This window comes from Neopsephotus bourkii, unplaced genomic scaffold (genome assembly GCF_033783945.1).
Source record: "Neopsephotus bourkii isolate Nb327-2 ecotype Australia unplaced genomic scaffold, CSIRO-AGI_Nbou_v1 NB_716, whole genome shotgun sequence".
Lineage (NCBI taxonomy): Eukaryota > Metazoa > Chordata > Aves > Psittaciformes > Psittacidae > Neopsephotus > Neopsephotus bourkii.
In genome coordinates, this window is record NW_026901215.1 from 1,460,911 (window position 1) to 1,480,732 (window position 19,822).

Consider the following 19,822-nt stretch of genomic DNA (forward strand, 5'->3'; position numbering starts at 1 on the left):
TGGGCTCCAACACACATGGTCCTGGAGCTCAGCATCTGCTGTGGAACCAGACAGAGAGATCTTGCACTGCTGTGCTGAGGGAGGATGAGCTGCTGGCTTCAGTGGATGCTTGAGCACCATGCACCGTGCATCCCAGGACTGCCTCTCCCAAGGGACTTGGTGTGCAATTCCCACCCTGTGTTGCTGCGAACCCTGTACCATCTCCCAGCAGCCTTCCCTGCTACTCATCTGCCCGACAGCTGCTTTCTGCTCCCCCTGGAGCTGCAAGGCTTGCATCTGAGGAAGCTGCCCAAAATGCCCTCCCCCTGCTCAGGCCACAGATGGGGAAAGCGTGGGCATTTCTTCCTCTAGCTTAACAAAAACCTTGTGTCTCTAAAAGGCATCTACTTCTTTCATCTACTTTAGTGAGAACATCACTGTGGCAACTTGGGTCTGGCCCAGCCCCTCTTCAAACAGCCCTTCCTTCAGCATCACCTCTTTCTAAGGAGCACATCTCATTTCCTCTCTGCAGTGCCGATGGGGGTGTCTGCTTATTCAGCACTCCTGCTCATTAAGCGATCCAGGACTACACTGAGGATGCGCATGTCTCCCCCATATACCTGAGGGCCAGATCCTGCTTGAGCTGCCAGCCTACCAAGCTGCCCAGGGTGTATTCTCAGCCGGGTTTTCTTCACCAGTTGCTGACTGCACCCCTGTGTTCCAAACTTACAATGTCACCATGTGGGCAGGGTTCAGTGCTTGCTGCACTACCAGAGTGGCATCCTGGGGCAGTGGCTTTCTTTGATAGGACCAGAGCTGGAGTTTCTCCAGTGCTACCACAGGACTGCCGGGCAGTCATTTTTGTGTCTGGCACAGAGGGATGGCTCTCCTCTGCTGTGCCAGAGCAGCACCAAGCCGTGGGGTCTGACCTCTCGCTGTGTGGTGAGTCCCGCAGAGAATCCACCGAGTCACGATACTGTGTCATGGGCCTCCGTGAGTCCTCGATGCAGAAGGTGGCCCCGCGGCGAGCCCGTGCCTCCACGCACGCAGGGCTGTTACATTTACTGGTTCCCACTGAGGACAGCATTATCCCAGACTGGGAATCTGAAGTCAGACTCTCCGTCCGCTCCAAGCTCCAGGTGTGGCTTTCATGTCTGTGGACCAAACCCCAAATGGGCAGTGAGCAAGGAATCCCCACCAAGGTCTTCTCCAAAGAGCTGCATGCAGGTACAGCTCACACTCCGCTCTGCATTGGCATCCCCTTTCTCTCTCTCACTAGGATACATCTGGCCTGGGATGCCCAACTTCCCAACCCTGCCTTTGAGTTGCTTTTGCTACTTCTTGAAGATATGATCAGAGCTTAAAGGCAAATCAGTGCATTCCAGGTATTTATCACACCACCTTCTGACAGCTGGTGATAGGATGGGGCAGCCTTTGGAGGGAGGCCAGGGCAATTCTCCTTTGCGCTTGTGAAGTGTTCTGGGTGTGGAGCAATGCACTGGCCATGCCAAGGCAAGTCTGCAAAGGATCTTCAGATGTGTCATCTGCACAGCCAAGCGACAGCCCCTTCAGAAATGCTACCAGAAAGGAGCCAATTAAAAACAAAACCCCCACTCTGCTTCTCCATCAGCAGAGAAAAGCATCCCAAAGGTAGGTCTGGATGTTCGGTTTCCACTGATTTATAAAAGATTTTGGCAGCAAAACACAAGGTGCTAAACAAAAACTATGATACATTGGATAGACCTTCCTGAGCACTTGGAGCTCCCCCTGCCCTAGTCCTGGTGCAAAGAAGACATCCCACAAGGGTTCTCTGGGGATGCAAGGGGCCATGTGCACACTGGAGGTCCACCTGCACTATGGCCACAGGTTGACCATGCTCCATAGCAGAAATATGTTGTCTATTACAGCAGAATCTCTGAACTCCCAAACCGCAGCAGATGGAGCTGTGCTGGCAGAGGATTTGGGGTGGGGGGTGCAGAGGACGGCAGCCCTCATTAAGACTTCCCAAGAACTTGTTAATTATTGATGGCTCCAGGCACATGCTTGGCTGCAACCACCACATCATTTATAACTTCAAAGAGCGTCCTCATTAGAGACAGGCATTGAGTAAACCAGAGCCTGATTATGCCAGTATTTTGCCTCTGGCATGACTTCAAGAAACACCTGCTTGCTGCACTTGACTCAGGAAGATTAGGTGGCAGATAGCCAGGACCAGAGGCTATGCAAGGTAGGTGCCTCCCCATAGCTGTGATGGGTTAATGCTGCCCTCCAGACACACCTTTGCATCTTCAGGAGGTTCCCGGAGGTGGCCCCAGGGTCCCAGGGCTTTGAAGTGAGCATGGGAAGCCAGCAAGGTGCAGCTCTGCAGGCACAGAGGCCTCTGTGCAACTGGCTCAAGCTTGCACACACCTAGCCAGGGTTGGGCTGCAGCATACAAATTGTAAAAACCCTGGAAAACACAGCAGGAATAGGATTTCTGTGGACAAAAGAAGCCATTTCCAGCCCAGCAAGTCATTCTTGGCTCCCTTTCTGCTTGCTGGAGGTCTAGCCAAAGGGTTCTGCAGAGGAATTCACCTGAAAACCTAAGTTCAGTATCTGAAATCGATCTGACACGTTGCACCCTGAGAGTACTTGCTCATCCCTGATGAATGATTGAACCCTGAAGAAACCTGCTGGGAGCTAACTTTGAGCTTTAGCTGAAAGGATACATTGCTTCCTGGAAAACAGAGACAAACACATCGGGCTAAAGAAGTAAACAAGCCAGGACATGTTTTGCTTTATAAAAAGTCAATGCAAGGTGATCTATACATCACTGACACCCCTGTACCTCCACTCACTTGTCAAAGGCAAGTGCTCTCCTAGGGAAACACTGTCACTTACTGGAAGAAGCACGAGAGCTGTGTAAGAGGAAGAACCTGAACATCCAAATTCAAACCAGCGCAGGACTTTCCCTAGGGTGATCTCTGGGCTGTGATTGTGATGTAACTTTCTGGACTGTGATAAATTGCACAGGAGTGGGGTTTTTTTCTGGTGAAAAACCATGGCTCCCAACTCAGACCCTAACTTGGAGGAACTGCCCAAAACATTTTGTGATGTTCCGTGTACTTTGCCTTCCACAAGGTCCTACATTCCAAATACATCAAGCATGAAACAACCTGAGTGTGCTTAATGAATTATTGCAGTTATCAGTGTGGCTGCAAACCCTGCTTGCGAAACCTTTCCTAGATGCAGCCTCCCATTCATGTCTGTGCAAAGCACGAAAGCACAACTTCATTTCCTCCTGGTTCACAGTTATGTCAGTGCTGCAGGCTCCTGCTGGCACCTCACTGCAGGTCAAGGATCACACCTTTCCACACCTCTCACTAAGTAGCTGTGCCAGCGAAGACCAGCAGTGTCACCATGGCCTGCATGCCAGCATAGTGCCAAGCAGCAAGTGAAAACAGGAAAGGGAGGTGAAAGAAAAAGCTGCTCCTGGCTTTGAATCTCATAGCATCCTAAAGCAAAGAGGGGAAGAAGGTTCAGGGGAAAACAGTATACATCACCTCTGGCTGGACGTTGGAGTGGCTGTGGAGCAGTGATGAGATGGAGAGCAGGAGTGACTTCCTGAAAAGGTTGTCTCTGTTTCCCTTCGGATCACATGCTCAGTGGCAGAAACATTCTTAGAGATATACTGTAAAACATGAAGAACCACACACATCAGCTCGGCCATGCTGCCACAGCCAAATTTGGCTGGCTTAATTATTTCTGGTGAAATCAGATGAGGACTGAGTGAACCCAATAGCTTTGCACACCACTGAAAGACAAGGAGACTGGAGCTCTGCCCCTGCACTTCACACAGTGTCATGAGGACTGCAGGAGGGTAAGAAGAGCCAAGGGGCTCCCCAGAGGACAGCGGTACCACATGCAGCTATTGAACAGAAAAACATCTCTGCTCAAAGAGGTTATGCACCCGACAGAGGACCAACAAAAAGACAACCACATGAGATCAGTGAGACATTCAAGTCCCACAGAAATGCCAGGTGTCAGCCAAATATTTTTGCTGAGGCACTGCTCCATCCACCAACAAGCACTCCTTTTGACAGGTACACTGAGATCTCTGTGGGAGTCAGCACTTCGGTTCAGAGGGATGTGGCTCTTAGAAATTCCCTTTCCCTCTTCCTTCATGGCTGGGATTCAACTAAGCTAAATTTTAGCACCCAAAGGGTGACCCAGCAAAGCTTGTAACTGAGCCACTGTAGTCATCTGATCATCAAATCACAGAATCCCAGCCTGGTTTGGGTTGGAAAGGACCTTAAAGCTCATCCAGTTCCAACCCCTGCCACAGGCAGGGACCCCTTCCACTAGAGCAGCTTGTTCCAAGCCCCTGTGTCCAACCTGGCCTTGAACACTGCCAGGGATGGGGCAGCCACAGCTTCTCTGGGCACCCTGTGCCAGCGCCTCAGCACCCTCACAGGGAAGAGCTTCTGCCTGAGAGCTCATCTCAGTCTCCCCTCTGGCAGGTTCAAGCCATTCCCCTTGGCCTGTCCCTACAGGCCCTTGTCCCAAGCCCCTCTTCAGGTTTCCTGCAGCCCCTTTAGGCACTGGAGCTGCTCTAAGGTCTCCCCTTCAGGAGCCTTCTCTTCTCCAGGCTGACCCAGCCCAGCTCTCTCAGCCTGGCTCCAGAGCAGAGCTGCTCCAGTCCTCACAGCATCTCCATGGCCTCCTCTGGACTCTCTCGAACAGCTCCAGGTCCGTCTTGTGCTGCTGCCCCAGAGTTGGATCAGACTGCAGGGGGGGTCTCCCAGAGTGCAGCAGAGGGGGAGAATCCCCTCCCTCAAAGTGCTGCTCATGCTCTGGGGGTGCAGCCGCAATAGCTCAATAAACAGGCATCATCAGGAACATCTCTCTCAAAAAAACAGGATCACATTTTATTAATCAAAATAAGTCTGTTCCAAGTGCCCTATTTTCATCCTGTGATTCAAAGTAAAATCACTTTTCACTTCAGATATCATTTTTGGAAATGTTTCTATGCAGAATCTAGTCTTTTGATTCAAGTTTGTTAGTGTTTCACTCCTCACATACATGCCCACGGGTGTGTAAGCACACACATCCACATCAAATCCCTGGCAGAAAACAGGAACTCAGTAACATGCATCAAGACGGAGACAAAAGGTCTTACATCGGCCATTTGGATTTCCTCGGGATCCAAACGTGGATGGCTTGGCCCGTTCGCAAGGCTCCTGTTCTGATGGGCAGGGCACATGTTCTGACGTAAATGATTATGCATTTGTTTTCTTTGTTTCCTTTAAAACAGAAAGGAAAAAATCCATAAGGAAGACTTACGGGGCTCTCTGCCCCAGAGACACCTGGGATATGCAAGATAGAGAAGGCAAGTATCAGACATGCTTGTTTCAATGGTGATTGTGAAAGCTGCAAACAGGAGGAAACAATGCATTCAACAATGCTATAACATATGAACATTTCTTATCATGGGCAATTTGGGAAGCTGGGTCCAAGGTCTCCTCTTGCAAGACAAGGCTCAGCACAATGCAGTGGAGCCAGGGGTACCAAGGTGCTGGGAGCAGAGGAGAAAAGCAGGGAGGTGGAAAGTGGGAAGCAGGTCCTGGCTTGGCCTTGGTGGCAAGGCACTCGACCTGTCCTTCATTAAGCACAAAGTGGTAAAGCCTACTATTGCAGGGCATCCACCCTGCAAGACCCCTCATGCCCCAGGGTCACCCTGGACTGAGGTGAGGTGCAAGTGAAGTAGGGAAAAATGTGCTGCCCAGGCAGGGAAAGCCAGGCCATAAAAGAGGTCCCCAAGCATCTTGTTCCATCAAGATAACTCTGAAAGTCCCTGAAATGTACATAGCTGAGCCCACAGCTCCTGCACAACAGCCCAGTGTGCTTCTGCTGTCAGGAGATGAGCTGCTGCCGTGAGGACCAGCTTTTCCCAGTAACAGAGCATCACCTGGCTGGAGGAAATGATGCTGATTCAGGGGATAAGCAGATGGTCCCAGGAAAGCATCCTGCTCAGGCACAGCCTGCTAGGGGTCTTCACTGTTCTCCTTCATGAGACCTTCCTGGGAACACCACAGCACAGCATCTCCTTAAAGTAGCATTTGGGTGAAGAGCATGAAGGCACAAAGCATGATCACAGCCACTCTAGCCAGTGCTGTCTGCTAACCACCCATACTCACTTGGTTTTACAGTAAGCTACCACACAGACGATGCCCACCACAAGCAAGGCAACGCAGATTCCCGTGATGGTTAAAACTCTCTTCTGGTAGAGCTCTTCTGCTTCTGCAAATGGAGAGAAGAAACCACAATGACAAATGGGCTCCAGCACCAGGGATGCGACTGGCTGCACAGGAACCAGCACTGCATGTGGGTGAGATGGAGAACAGGGCTCGGTCAGACCTCCTGCCAATCCACTGCCTGTCTCCAATAGCTGCCCCAAACCTGAGACCAGCTGGCCCAACCTTGCTCACCCCGCAGGAGACCTTCACTGCTTTTGCCCCTCTGTACCTTTGCCCTCTTTCTCTCACCCCTTGTGTGCTCAAACACGCTGCTTGCTTTCCTTGCCCACATCATGACTCAGTGACTAGTCTCAAACAGCCCCACTACTCTCCTCTCCCTTCCAGCAGATCCCCCTTCTCAGTAACCCAGTAGCCTACAAAGAAGTCCCCAGGCAACCCCCACTCACCACAGACACCCATGCCCTGTGATGCTCTCTCCCATCACAGGCTCTCTGCTCTGACTTAGAATGCCTTTTCCTTGCAGCAGCTGCATGCCCTGGAGCTCTGCGGTGTGGCTACAAACCACCAAGAAACAGGCTCCAAAGCATGTAGGTGCTGAAGAGGACATCCTAAAAGAGTCCAAAAGCAGAATGAGGATGGAAAAGTGATAGTGTGTAAGACAAAGAAAAGGGAGTGGAGCAATTAAAATGCAGTAACTGGTTACAGTTATGGAAATTATTAATTTCATTGCACCAGATAACTGAGATGCACGCACAGAATTCAAGCAGCATCCTGCTGCTTCTCTCAAATACCACCATTTGTCACGGACCACCTTTCAAACCAGGAAAGTCAGTCACTTGCTTCAAAATCCAAACCATGCTGAAGTGAGGTAATTGTTCACATTAATCAAGGCTTCAAGGGAACACTCGGATGCCGCTTGCTGGGTAACTACACCTAGGCAGCAATCACATGGCAAGGGCACCTCTTCCTCTGTGGCTACACCAGAGCAGATGCTCTTCACGGCAACATCCAGCAATCTCCACAGAGATCAGCAGAAGCAATTCGGCTCCGCGGCTGGAGGACTGAGAGGAGGATTCTGTGCACACTTGCCATGAGCATTTTAGTTCAATATCTGTGAGAGGTGTCCTGATGCCTGCATAGTTATGTGTTAATGGGATTTGTGCCTTCTTTAATATTCATGGAAATATTTTTTCGTATAGATCAGGCAACAAAACTCATGCCATGGCTGCTGTGCTCACCATGCCACACTAAATAACCTTGAATGGACTATATGATAGCCCCAGACAATGAAATACAAAACCAGAAGAGAAACAGGTCTGGTGTCAGAAACCCTGGACTTCAGCAAAAAAGCATGGGGCAAGCAATGAAGCATTCCAGATAACTGGATATTTAGACAAGTTTCACCCTTTTGTTTTGGGAAAGAAAAGGCATTTTTGGAAAACTAAAAAAAAAAAGTGCTAGGAAAAATGTTTATCTCTTTCTAACTTTTAAAAAAAGAATGAAGAAAGATTTGCTAAACAAGAGCTGAGAATGACAGCCCTGGCATGGAGATGTAAAACATAATCAGTAGAACTTTCTTCATACCTGTGCTGCAAAATCTCAGTATAAAGCAACACATTTCCATCCATTTTGTTTGAGCACTGGCCTCTGGCTTCATGAGGCACTCAGGGTGCTGCTGGTGGGTCTCCAGGAAGGCAACGTGCCACCATTCACTACAGGCAGCTGAGCCTCTCCCACACTCAGGAGGGTGTGGACCAGGAACAACAGATCATGGGTCTCCTGTGGCCTGGAAGTTGCTGCTCTGTCAGCTTCACCAGCTAGCTGCATCCCTCAGAGCCAACCCATGTATGGCCTGGGACCTGCTCGTAGAGGAGCAGTTGGGTGCTGGCTGACATACTCCTTGTGCTTTACTACAAGGAACCACGTGGAGCTGGCATGGGGAAAGAGCTCACTCTGAGGTGAGACACCTCCCTCACTGACATGTTCCCATTACACGGATGCCCTATTCCAGGCATCTGCAACCATGGCAGACAAGTTTTGTCGCTCTTGCACATCTCTGGGACCTGGATTCTAGATCTTTCCTTCAGCCAGGAGTTTCAGGGAAAACCAGCCAGGTTCATATCCTGGTTACAGATGGCACCGGGTGAGAATTTTGGTACTACCCAGCAAAAGCTACTTTTACAAAAAAATAAAGCCGGAGCAGGTCAGTTTCCACCATGGACTCATCCATCAAGCCAATTTTTCCAAACGCAGTGTCCTTCACCAGCTATGTTTTTTGCTACAAAGACTTCTGTTCCAAGCATAAATCGTTCCCTTTGAATCACGGAGGAGGGAGAAAAAGCAAAAAGCAAAGCTATTAGCTAAATAACACAATCTTTTGCCCGAGGCTCAAATCCCAGCCGCTGTTGTGATGATCATGTCATCTGGCTCTGGCATGTCTGACTGTTCCAAACCTTCACCTCAATTGCAGGGGGAATGTTTCAGTTCATCAGAACTGCAGATTTAGCCTCTCTGTCTTAAGCTGACAGCTCTGCTATGTGAAGCAGTGACGTGTGAGGCTGTGCTTGCAAAGCTATGAGTTAAATGACCTGCTGATAGTAATTTAGCTTGGTTCCTCACATCTCATTAAAGCTGATAAAGCTCCATAACACAGTACCTTCCTGTTGCACAAAACCGTCTCAACAATGGCAGGAAGAAAATAGGAGAATGCGCACTACAAGGTCCTGGAGCAGAACTTGTCCATTTGTGCCTCTACTCTCTACAAACACCACACCTTCAGCAGCAGCAGCAGCATCACTCTAAGCAGCAAACACTATGAACAAACCATGTGGTGCCACATAATGCCGACAGAATCACAGTCCAGCCATGGGTGTCACAGCAACGCATGAGAGTGACAGACGAATGACAGAGAAGAGACAACTGCAGGCTGGGAACAGGATGTGTGCGGTTCTGTGATGACATTGAGAATGGATGAGGAAAAGGACAAGAGGTCAACAAAAAAGGGATGTCAAAAATCCTCCATTTTTAAGCTAATTTCAGTGTATTGGCATTAGCAGCACCGCTTTCTCTGAAACACCCGACTACAAAATGAATGTTTTCTGCAGCAGGGAAGAGCTGATACGGGATATAAACCCATCCTGGTGGATCCACCCCACCCGGGTGGATCAGGCACAAAACAACCAGAGGAGACAAGTTTCTCTAGCTTCATTCAGCTAGTACATGTCTTTCTACCCCGGGGATAAGAAAAGACAGTTTAGGATCCAGAAGTGAAAGACTGGTGCCCCCATAAATGGAATTGTAGCATCTTCACGTGAAGATGCCTTTGGCTGGCACTGCCAGGTCAGTGTTTTTAAGTTAAAGATAAATCTCTTTGCTCTCATCTGACCAGCCTCCACGATTGGCTTTTATACTCAAGGGAAACCTACCCTCAATAATCTGATTTCCCAAGTGCTTACTCAAGAAATTCTTGATGTATTTCTAAAAACAGACTGAGGAGAATGGAAGAAAAATAATATGATTATGAGCACTTGGGCAGGAGCAGGTAATTGCCCAAAGGGGATATTTTTCAAAGCCTTTAAAACATTGCAGTGATTTTCCAAACTTCAGCTTGCCACCATGATGCTCAGAATGACACCCTCCACTCCCATGGGAGACTGCTGACCTCCCTGAGCTCACTGTTTTCTGCACTAACACATCTCATGTCATCCTTCGTGGAATAATTTTCTCCTGGCCAAGAACCAAAATAAGCCACTAACCTTTGGGAGAAGGAACAGCAAAGCTCATTCTGATCCTCATAGGATCCAGTGGAGGTTAGTGCATCCAGGGTGGTAATTTCTATAAAAACCTTGTTCTAAAACCCTCCGTCCTGGAATGCCTGCCCGTTCCCAAGTGGTGCCTGCTGGCAACCTCTGGGATGGTCACAGACTCCAACTCTTCAGTTAAATACACAAAAGCATGTTGAACGGGGAGACGTATGGCCATTATAACACCCCAGTCATGGCACATGCACCAGCCTGCTGCTTGAAACAAAGAAAAGAGTGCTGCTAAAGATACACGTGTATTTTTATAGGTTTACATTTAGGTTTTGTGTTTGGTTTTGGTTGGTTTGTTGGTTTTTTTTTTCAAACCAAACATCTCTCGTGGTGCCAGGGAAGAGAACAGAACAGCTGATTTTTTAATCATCCCATTAAAGCCATAAATATAATGTGGGCAGCTTTTAATGGCTTCTGATTAATAAATGAATGGTTGGTCCATACCCTTTAATTCAAATCCAAGATGCTCTGCCAATGCAGAAAGAAGACAAGGAAGAGAAAGAGAAAAAGAAAAACAGGTCTGTCAGAGAACTCTAATATACAAACACACACACTGTGCAGTTAGAGCAGGTTAGCTTTTCTGTAGGCTCAGCAGCAGTTACACGAAAGACAGTGTATGCTTCAGAGCATTTCAAATCCCCACCAGAGCTTATATCTAATGTAAAGGAAGACCCAAACAAATTGCAGTGGAAGTTAATTATGAATTCTTTTAGTTAATTATGTTCTTCTGAGATGAGCCATGTTTGTTAGTACCTGATATGGAATTCACAGTTTAGGCAGGGGGGGAAAAAACTGAAAGAAAAAAAAAAGGTACACTTGTTCTGAAACAACTCCTGACAGGTCAAAACACACAGCGACTGCATGAACCTGGTACAAATCATTCACTCACTTTCTACAGGCAAAATAAACCCTGAGTGGTTTCACATGCCCATCTCTGCCTGGGAGCTGTGCATTAAAGCAGGGCGCTGGGCAGACAGATGTGTGGGCACTTGTACAGGCCCTGAGACCTGCCAGCACATTTCTGCTGCCCATCACCTCAAGTCTGGTCTCGGATGCACAGCATCATCTGGCAGCAGTGCCTGTGAATCACCTGATGGCCTGTCAGCTGTGTGAGCACTGTTCTTGATGGTACAGTTCTGCAGCTGAACCACTGATGCTGCAAGTGACTCATCGCCTGGCGCAGGCAACGAATCCCTTGCAGATCTAAAAGTGCAAATTGCACTGGAAGTTTCCCTCACGTCTGTGATCTTCCACATTTCACTTCTGCTGTGGTTCTGCATTGTTTTGGAAACAACAAACAGGCTGAAAAAAGCACAGACAGGAGCATCTGCTTTCAGACTAATATTCATTACACGATTGCAGTTTGTCTTGCAGAGACAGTGCTAAGCAAAGTAGTTTACATAATGAATCAACATACAGTCATCCAAAACAGGTATCCTACATTTTACTAATTGTCCTGGTACAGGCCTCAAGAAAAGATAGTTTTTCTTACGCAAACATGAAGGTTCTCTGTACTTACCATTGCAGCTTCCAATCACCATACATACAAGATTATTTGCAGCTTGGAGATGTCCAGATTTATTTACTATATTTTCCATAGGAACTGCGTTTGTTTTTTTTTTTTTTGCTGCACAGAAATACTGGCTTTCTTTTGCAATGCTGTTCAAAATTTAGGCAGGGGGAAATCAACACTAATAGTTATGGAACACACAAACACATTTTCTAAAGCAGGTTCTTCTTTTCAGATCAATGCTGATGCTTGGGGGGTTTGGAGGGTTTGGAAGTTGGTTGGGGTTGGGTTTTGTTAAAATTTTGTGTAATTTCAAGGCCACAAAACCTGGATGCTCTCTGCTTCACATCTCACAATTGTGCAAAAGGAACGGCAAACTCTACCGTGCGTTTCACAGTCACTTTGTACAAGCTGCAGTCACATGGACACAGTGTGGTGGGCAGCAGAGAACTGGACAGAATACACCCAGTCTAAACCTCTTTATTGTCACATCTAGCCTTGACCTACTCCCAAGGCATGCTGCCATTACATATACACAGTTTCACCTGACCCTATGATAAATGCATGTAAAGATACATTAAATTTCATCAGTATGGCTACACTATTGATCCACTTTAAGCTGCACACTGCTTATACTGCCATATTTCCTCCCTGTTCCAGGATTTACTGCAACTTCTGCAGCTACAAATGGATGCAATTCAAAACACTTCCATAGTTTTCTTTGCAAACTCAGAAATGCCAATGCAAACAGAGGTGGTGGGGAAAACCTGAGGGACTTTCACCTTCCCACTGTCACTCTCACATTACAGCTGCAGTTTCTTTTGGCTCCCCAGCCCCATGGAGCAGATACAGACAGTTGGCTCATTGGATCTTAGCTACAGTTTCCCTGAGTAGGAAAGAAAACAGTAGCTTTACAGATAGAGGAATTCTTACCCCAGCCTAAGCTTCTGCATCTGATGTCCACAGCTATTATCATTTCAAGCTATGGACATTGCTTCTCTATTACTCATAACTGAACACACTGAATAGGGAGTCACTCTCCCTTTCCCCTTCTCAGGAGTTCCTCCCAGCATGGGCAGGTATTGCCTTCTGTGCTGGGACGGTGAAGTAGGAGACACTTCAAGAGCACACTGGCATCTGGAGGCTTTTTCTCTTCTCTAAAGAGTCTGTTCAAAACCAGTCAATAATTTACAACCAAGAGGCTAATGAGATGACCCCAGATCTGGTAAAATATTGCTTCAAAGGGTAATCATTCTGCGACCAGCAGAAGGGTATCAGCTTCACAAAGATGGCTTACCACATAGAGTGTGCCTATTTTGTATCAACAGTATACTGCTTGGTAGCAAACATGTTTGAGAAATCGAAAGTTCTCCTAGAGACAACAGTTTTATTTTGGTCTGGAGATATTTCTGACTACCATGTTAGAAAAAAGTCTTCTTTGCTTTTTAAGAGGTTGATCAGGAAAAGCAATACATCTTTAAAAGCTTTGGTTTATATTTGCTCCTATGTGGAGAAGATGCTCAGCACGACGTGTAGCACCTCCATTGTGTCCTGCAACAGTTTGGTCAACCTGCATTTTACTCACCCTCCCAGTAAGACTGGCAGTCTGTTTGGCTGCTGGGGATGCCTAGAAACCTTTGAGCAACAGTCCACGCTGTGACCTTTAAGGATACAGAAGGAAGCATAAGATCTAGGTAAGCCCTCCAGCTCCTCCAGGCAGTGATTCACTGCACACCAACAGAGGTAGTCGCAATGTGGAGGTATATTACATCCAAGTCTCATGGCAGAAGGAACCTTTGGGATAACTAAACTTAAATGGATTAATCCTATCTGTAGAGACAAACTGACACATGCCAGGAGCACTAGCAGAGTGCAGAGTACTCTCCAACTTTCACAAACAAGCTCCATTGGAAGCAATAAATTCAGAGGCTAGCACACAAATAAACTACAGTGAGGCAGCACTAGGCTGAGGATATGGGTGTACTATTCTTCTCGCATCATCAACCTCTGCCTGAACTCCACACATGCTCCCTGGTCATGGCAAGGAGCGAGGGCTGAGCACCCTGAACTGATGTGAGAATCCCCAAACTATTTGTAATGAGTATGTTTTCTGGAAAATTTCATTCCATATGTGCCTGCTGAACCTTTCTGAAAAAGTTGGACTTAAATAGAACCCATTCTTCCTAATGTAGCCATCAGTGTTAAGGAATCAATACCTACTGGCTTCTTTAATGCAGTATTTTGCAGTGTTTACATTATTTCTTGTACCTAAAAGGTAAGATAGTCTTTTCTGTGCTGATCTTACAGGAGACTGGACCCTAGTTTGGAAGTGTTCCAACACCTAACTACTGTATGTATGACAGAAGGCTGTTCAAGAGAGAAAGGCAGAGCGCACGGGAGAGGTGAGCAAGGGAAAAAGGAAAAAAGTTGAAAGAGATGACAAAAATTATTCATTTTCACACTCTTCATCTCAGCTGCAGCACATCTGTGTGGGATTCAGGTCAGACACCATCATCCATATTGGTACCACTCGGCTGCTCAGAGCAGGGCTTGCTGAAGAGTCAAGTGATGCATGGGCCTTCACTCAAGTCCCCCAAAGGTTGACAGTCAGATGAAGTGGAGTGAAAGAGAAACCCCAGTTGGATTTAGGAGCTCCAGTAGGTGGGTTTTCTGTGGACCCATTGTCACAAACCTTGTGGTGGATTCTTTTTCTCATCATCAGACAAAGTCCTATGCTTACTTGATCCCTACCTATGTTTTTCTGTATAACCTGTTTCAAAAGATGAACAAAAACATTTAATCTAAAATAATATTCTATGAGTAACACTTCAAGACAAGATAGCTCGCACTGGACTGTAGATTCAAGGGATGATTAAGAAGGATAAAAGCCTTAGCAAACAGTTGTGAAAACTGGCCCCATTCTCGCATTGACTTGAAATTGCCCAAGAAGTTGTTAAGATGTTTAGTTACTGCATGCATTATGCCCTGCAAACACACTTGAGTCCCCCAGAGAGCTCTCTGGGTCACAGAGCATGTTCCAAGGCATGAAGTGGAGAATTAACATCTGAAGACCATCAAGACAGACTATTGGATAATAAATTGTACTGACAAGAGTAATACTTGCAGTACCCTGCTCCAGGCTTCCCCCAGGGGGTACAGGGAGCAATGCAAGACAGTTCTGTGATGCTGGGGACAGAGGACATTATGCTCATATTAAGGGCTGGACAACACATTGGGTCTCCACGTACAGAAAGTTAGCAAACTTTCCATAAACTGCACAGCCATTTAGCTTGTCCAGTACTGTATAATAAAAATAAACAGAGAAATCTGCAGGCCTCAGGGGTCCAGACACATAACAGTAGTGTGTTAGTAACCTGATGTGGATTAGCATGCAATTAACTTCAGAAGATCCTAAAGGGTAACCTGTCCTGCCATCGAGGGGAGAGGAATAACCCTGTTATGATAAACCACAAAAGCCCTGTAATTACCCAGCCACACCACAGCATAGTCATTGCCCTGTAATTAAGTGGTCAGTGGTTACCGTGTCATTGAAAAGAAGCTGCAGAATGTTTGTGGAATTTAAAAAGCTGCTAAATATTGTTTTAGGGCTCAGAGGAGCAAAAGGTGGAGGAGGAAATAGAAAGTAGGTAAAAAAAAGAAGTATTCTTCCACTTGTTTTCATATCACAACAGGTAGGAAACTGCTGCTGAATAAATGAATTGAAATGAACAGTAAAGCTGAAATTGAGATCTAGACCTTTCCAGTAGAGCTTGAAGTGGTACGTTTGTGCCTCTGGGATAAATGATCCCACAGGGATCTTCACCTCAGTGTGAGAAGCAAATGTCCAAACCTTACCTCTCAATAAGGTCATTTTTACATGTCAGGGTGATGACCAACAGACCAACACTCCTCTGCTGCAGGCTGGTGACTTCAGAGTGAGCTGGACCATCCCTCAGAAAAATAAGAAGCCTGTCACCCGATAAACCTCCACTGCTCTGCTTCCACAGTGGTTGAGTCAGCAGCGTTAGAGCCAGTTTGTGAGCCACTGTGGGAACATGCAATTCTGTTTCCAGCCCAGTGAGCCTGATACGTATCAAGACATTGCAAGTAGAAAACGTTCATGTTTTTCTGGCTAGATAGGCTCCATGAGAGCAATTTCCTTGGAAAGAATGACTGGTGGGAAGACTCAGACGTCCAATCTACAGAAAATGTGCTATGGTAGGGCAGGAATCATACTGCTGAGATCATTACACAGATCATGCCAGTGACGGTGCGATGGATGCTCAAGAACAGATGGTGGTTCTCATTTCAAAAATACCTGTGCTCATCATCTGTTGTTGGAAAGAATCTGTAACACCTGTGCAAGGCAAATGTCATGCCACACAGCAAAGGATCAGGAGGCAGACCCATCACACTCAACTTTTGATGACTTCAGTTAGAGAGTCCTGGGAGGCATATCGAGCTGGGAATTTGGGATCTGCTTTCGTATCAGTGTCGGCTGCAAGCAGAACTGACCAGATAGTCTGCAACTACAAGACTGATTTTTCAGCTCAAGGTCTTCTCTTCCATGTTTCCAGATGACTACACTGAGTACCTTGCAACAAAATGGGCTTTTTATGTCCCCTTTGAGAAAGGGATTTGATGCCTTAATAGCAGACTCTTAGGAGATCCCAAAGTTGAAGACAAAGGCTGCTCTCCCAGTGCATAGCAGAAAATGCTGCTCTGTGCTTCCAAAACAGGCCAGTAAAAAGACTCCAACTCCAAATTAAAATTCTATTTGTAAAGAAAGCAAGAATTAAATATAGGGTAAAAAAGCAGAATATGCTAGAAATCATTGTATAAGAATGCCAGCTCTATTCCAAGACGTCTACACGCGGGCTGCAGACTTCAACTGTAATGAGGTCACACAGTAGAAAATTAAAATGTTTCACTAAACAAGAAGATAAATGGTTATGACATTTGTCCTCCAGATCAGTGACAATTATTCTGGGAGATGAATAAATAGCAAAGTTAAGATGAAATTTCAGATTCCACAGACAGGAGGCAAGCATGAACATAAAAATTCATCCCAAATTTCTAAATTGTTCCATAAACTGCAAGTGGAAAGACTCCAAATGTGCAGACTTAGGCAAGGAATAAATGTTCTCACTCACAATGTTTAACTTGCAGTATTTCAGCACCACCAAGAGTGAAATAGCTGCTAACGTGGTTTACAAAACCTTTACAACCAGCCCAAAACTGGGTGGCTTATTGGTAAACTTCCAGCAGGGTTTTACAAAGACCTGAAAACGTTCTTGTAGAAGAGAGAAGATAGAGCTAATGGCAGAACAGGCAGCTATGAAATACAGGTGCCAGCACAGTTTAAAAATAACATTTCTGATAAGGAAGGATGATTTTGGACATGCTTCTACCTTCTGGAAAGCACTGCAAGACATAGATGTGCCTCTGAAGCTGAACTCGGGAGACAACTGTCAACTGAGTCTGCAGTGCCCACTAGAGGGTCTCATATTAGAGTTCCTGGCTCTTCTGATATTGCTGAACTTTTCATCCACGTGTGCCAGCAGACATGAAGATCTGACTGCAAAGGCAAAATGGTCTCAAGGTGTTAATGCTATGGATTAATCAGGCTGTGGATCAACAGTTTGATGCTTTCAACTTCTGTTCTCCCTAGTGCATGAACAGCCAGGCACAGGTAATCTGTGACTGCAGGTACCTGTACCAGGGCTCTGGGAGTGACATCTGACAGCTAAACTTACAAGTTTGTACTCATCACCTTCAGTACCTCTGGAGTAGTAGTTTTAAGGCTTCATGAATGTGGGAAAACAATTTGTCATACTGTGTCCTAAAACTGACCTATGTCAAACACGACAGAGCTTTTAAGTTTTCCTGAGACTTTGTCCATACTTTTGGGATGGGGATTACTGTGCACCAGTGTTGACAACCCCCTCATCTGTGCTGCTGCTACTTACCAGGTTATTGTCCATCTGCTGACTGATAGTAGCCAACTGTCTACACATACCTAGTCACTGCTGAGCAGAAGAAATGTGCTGCCTTAGATCTCATTATGGTATGAGTCTTGCTAGAAAACTGACTATCAGGGTGGCTTAGACTAATGCAAGCTTAGTGTAAAGACAGGCTTAGAGAACTGACACAGATACTGGAGCTCTGCTCGGAAGTGGCACCTTGCTAGGCCAGAGCAATGTTGTTTGCATGTATTTTCTTACGTTAGTTTTATCATGGTTTGGTTTTGTTTTCTGCAGTATCTCAGCACATTCCCCATCACATTTGTTTTACAGTGTGAGCAAAATAAATGTAAACTCTTTATAAGCAGATAGGCACTGTTCACCTAATAAGGGCTGAGCTGGGACAGGCTGGGAGGTCTTTGGTAAGCTGCAAGATCCAATGTTGCATGTGGGCAGACCAGTGCATGGGTAGCTCGAGTTAGCTCAGGAGTTAACAGTCGTGGTCGGACACTTCCTGGTTGCCTCAGCACCCTTTTTCCCAGATTTGCATATCCCACATGCCCTTGGTCATCGTGCTTGTAATAAACGTGGTTAAAGCCCTTCCCAGATCTTCACTCGCGAAGCCATCATCAATAAGCCCAATGATACAATTCCTAGTGAGTTTCTCTCTATATATCCATAACGTCTGGCAGGTACAACCAGTAACTGGTTGTTGGCTGGTCATATGGTTGTAACAACAACATAGAGAAACATCACATGCAAGAAAACCTATTTAAATACATCTGATTTTCATATTCATAATTGCAGTGGTGTAGCAGGTATTTCAGAAAATCGGATTAGAAACAGATCTACCTGTCAACCAGACAAAGACAGCCTGAACTCCTAGGGAACATGGGGAGCTTTACCTCAGCAAAACCTGAATAAGGGTTTAAATCAGTGAGATAGGAAGCTGCTCCCAGAAGGAAGATGCACAACATCTGGCATGATGCTGGGATGCTGCACCATCCCCATCTGTGGCCCAAATTCAGCAAATCATCTGCCATATCTTTTCAGAACAACATCTTAAATTTAGTTCACTCTGCAGAGACTCTCGCTCAGCCGTGGGATGTGCCTACTGAAAGTCATATTGCAATATTTAATATTTATGTTAAAGAATCAGAAGGCTCAAATCTAGGCTTTAAAACCTAAAATACCCAAAATGCATTTAAAACAAGGTGTCATTATTTACTATTTAAGTATCTGCCAAGTGCTGGCAATGATCTCAAAACATGAATCAGGACAGAGCTATTTTATTTTCAGTGGAAATGCCTGAACCTCATTTAATCTATTTCAGCTTTTGACCTGTCAGAACCCATTTAGAATGAAGCACTGAGTGAATTATAGAGCAACAGCAACTTCTACTGTGCCCTAATTATTGATTAAAGTAGAAAGTAAGCATTTGCACAGTCCAGACTCAAGTGAAATGCCTCCCCTATTCAGAAGAACAGCAAGTTCAGTGCATGCTTTTCTGTGGTGCTGCTGCTATGTATGTTACCCAACTGTGACCTGAAAGTGAAAACAGCTATAAAAACATATGAATCATCTTCTTAGATGATTTTTATCCAAGTTCAGACAGGTACCCTGGATTGTTAAGCTGTTTTTACCTTACTATCCTGTGGTTAAAGCAGAATTTAGGCAAGGAAAAGTACATGTGTCTGTTTCAAAGCTGGCATGGTTCCTCTAACACACAAATAACATTTAAACAAATCTCATTCCCATAAAAAGCTGGATTCTGAAGGCTGGGGAAGAAACACAAGCTGATTACTCTTGCCATTAATGTTCTGAAAAGCAATTTTCCTGACATAAAAGTCATTTTCACCCATTTTGGTTTTGCAGCATGGTAGCAATAATGTTTAAGCTTGTTGGACACCATCTCCTGAAACCCATCAGCTTCATTGGGCAAGCATCTCATTGCTGTCTGGAAGGAAACCTTTTTGCACTAGGTTAAAGGTCAAAAGAGAGCATCTTGTTTTGTCATTTTAAAAAGAGCTTACTTGGATGTTTCAGTCTGAAAGAATACATCAATGGAGGTTTCAACTTTGGAAGCCAGTTTGGAACAAAAGGCAATGCAAAAACATCAAGCTGTCCCAGGGGCCTCGCAAAGGCCATTTGCATCTTGTCTGTATGCTCTCTAGTAGAAGAAGACTAATGCCAGCATGTACCAGCTATTAGCACATGCTACTGGGACGCCTGCTATTGCCAGTTCAAGATGAGGACCACAGGTTTTCTTACATAGCATGAGAGAGGGGGTACTGGCAATGAAGGAGTCACCATGGAAAGGCG

The 19,822-nt window shown here is 45.9% G+C and overlaps 1 protein-coding gene across 6 annotated transcripts in view; it reads right to left on the reverse strand.

Annotated features, from left to right (window-relative positions):
* NRG2 (neuregulin 2) overlaps positions 1–19,822 on the reverse strand; it is a 151,544-nt gene that overhangs the window by 1,046 nt on the left and 130,676 nt on the right. For 3 of the 6 annotated variants that reach the window (XM_061354020.1, XM_061354017.1, XM_061354022.1), the window contains 5 exons: positions 10,472–10,495; positions 6,156–6,258; positions 5,138–5,261; positions 3,522–3,649; positions 909–1,133 (listed from right to left, as the gene is read on the reverse strand). In XM_061354020.1, the coding sequence (XP_061210004.1) occupies positions 909–1,133; positions 3,522–3,649; positions 5,138–5,261; positions 6,156–6,258; positions 10,472–10,495 (604 nt within the window). The remainder of the gene's footprint in view (positions 1–908; positions 1,134–3,521; positions 3,650–5,137; positions 5,262–6,155; positions 6,259–10,471; positions 10,496–19,822) is intronic. The other 3 variants (XM_061354021.1, XM_061354019.1, XM_061354018.1) reach the window with 1 other exon arrangement.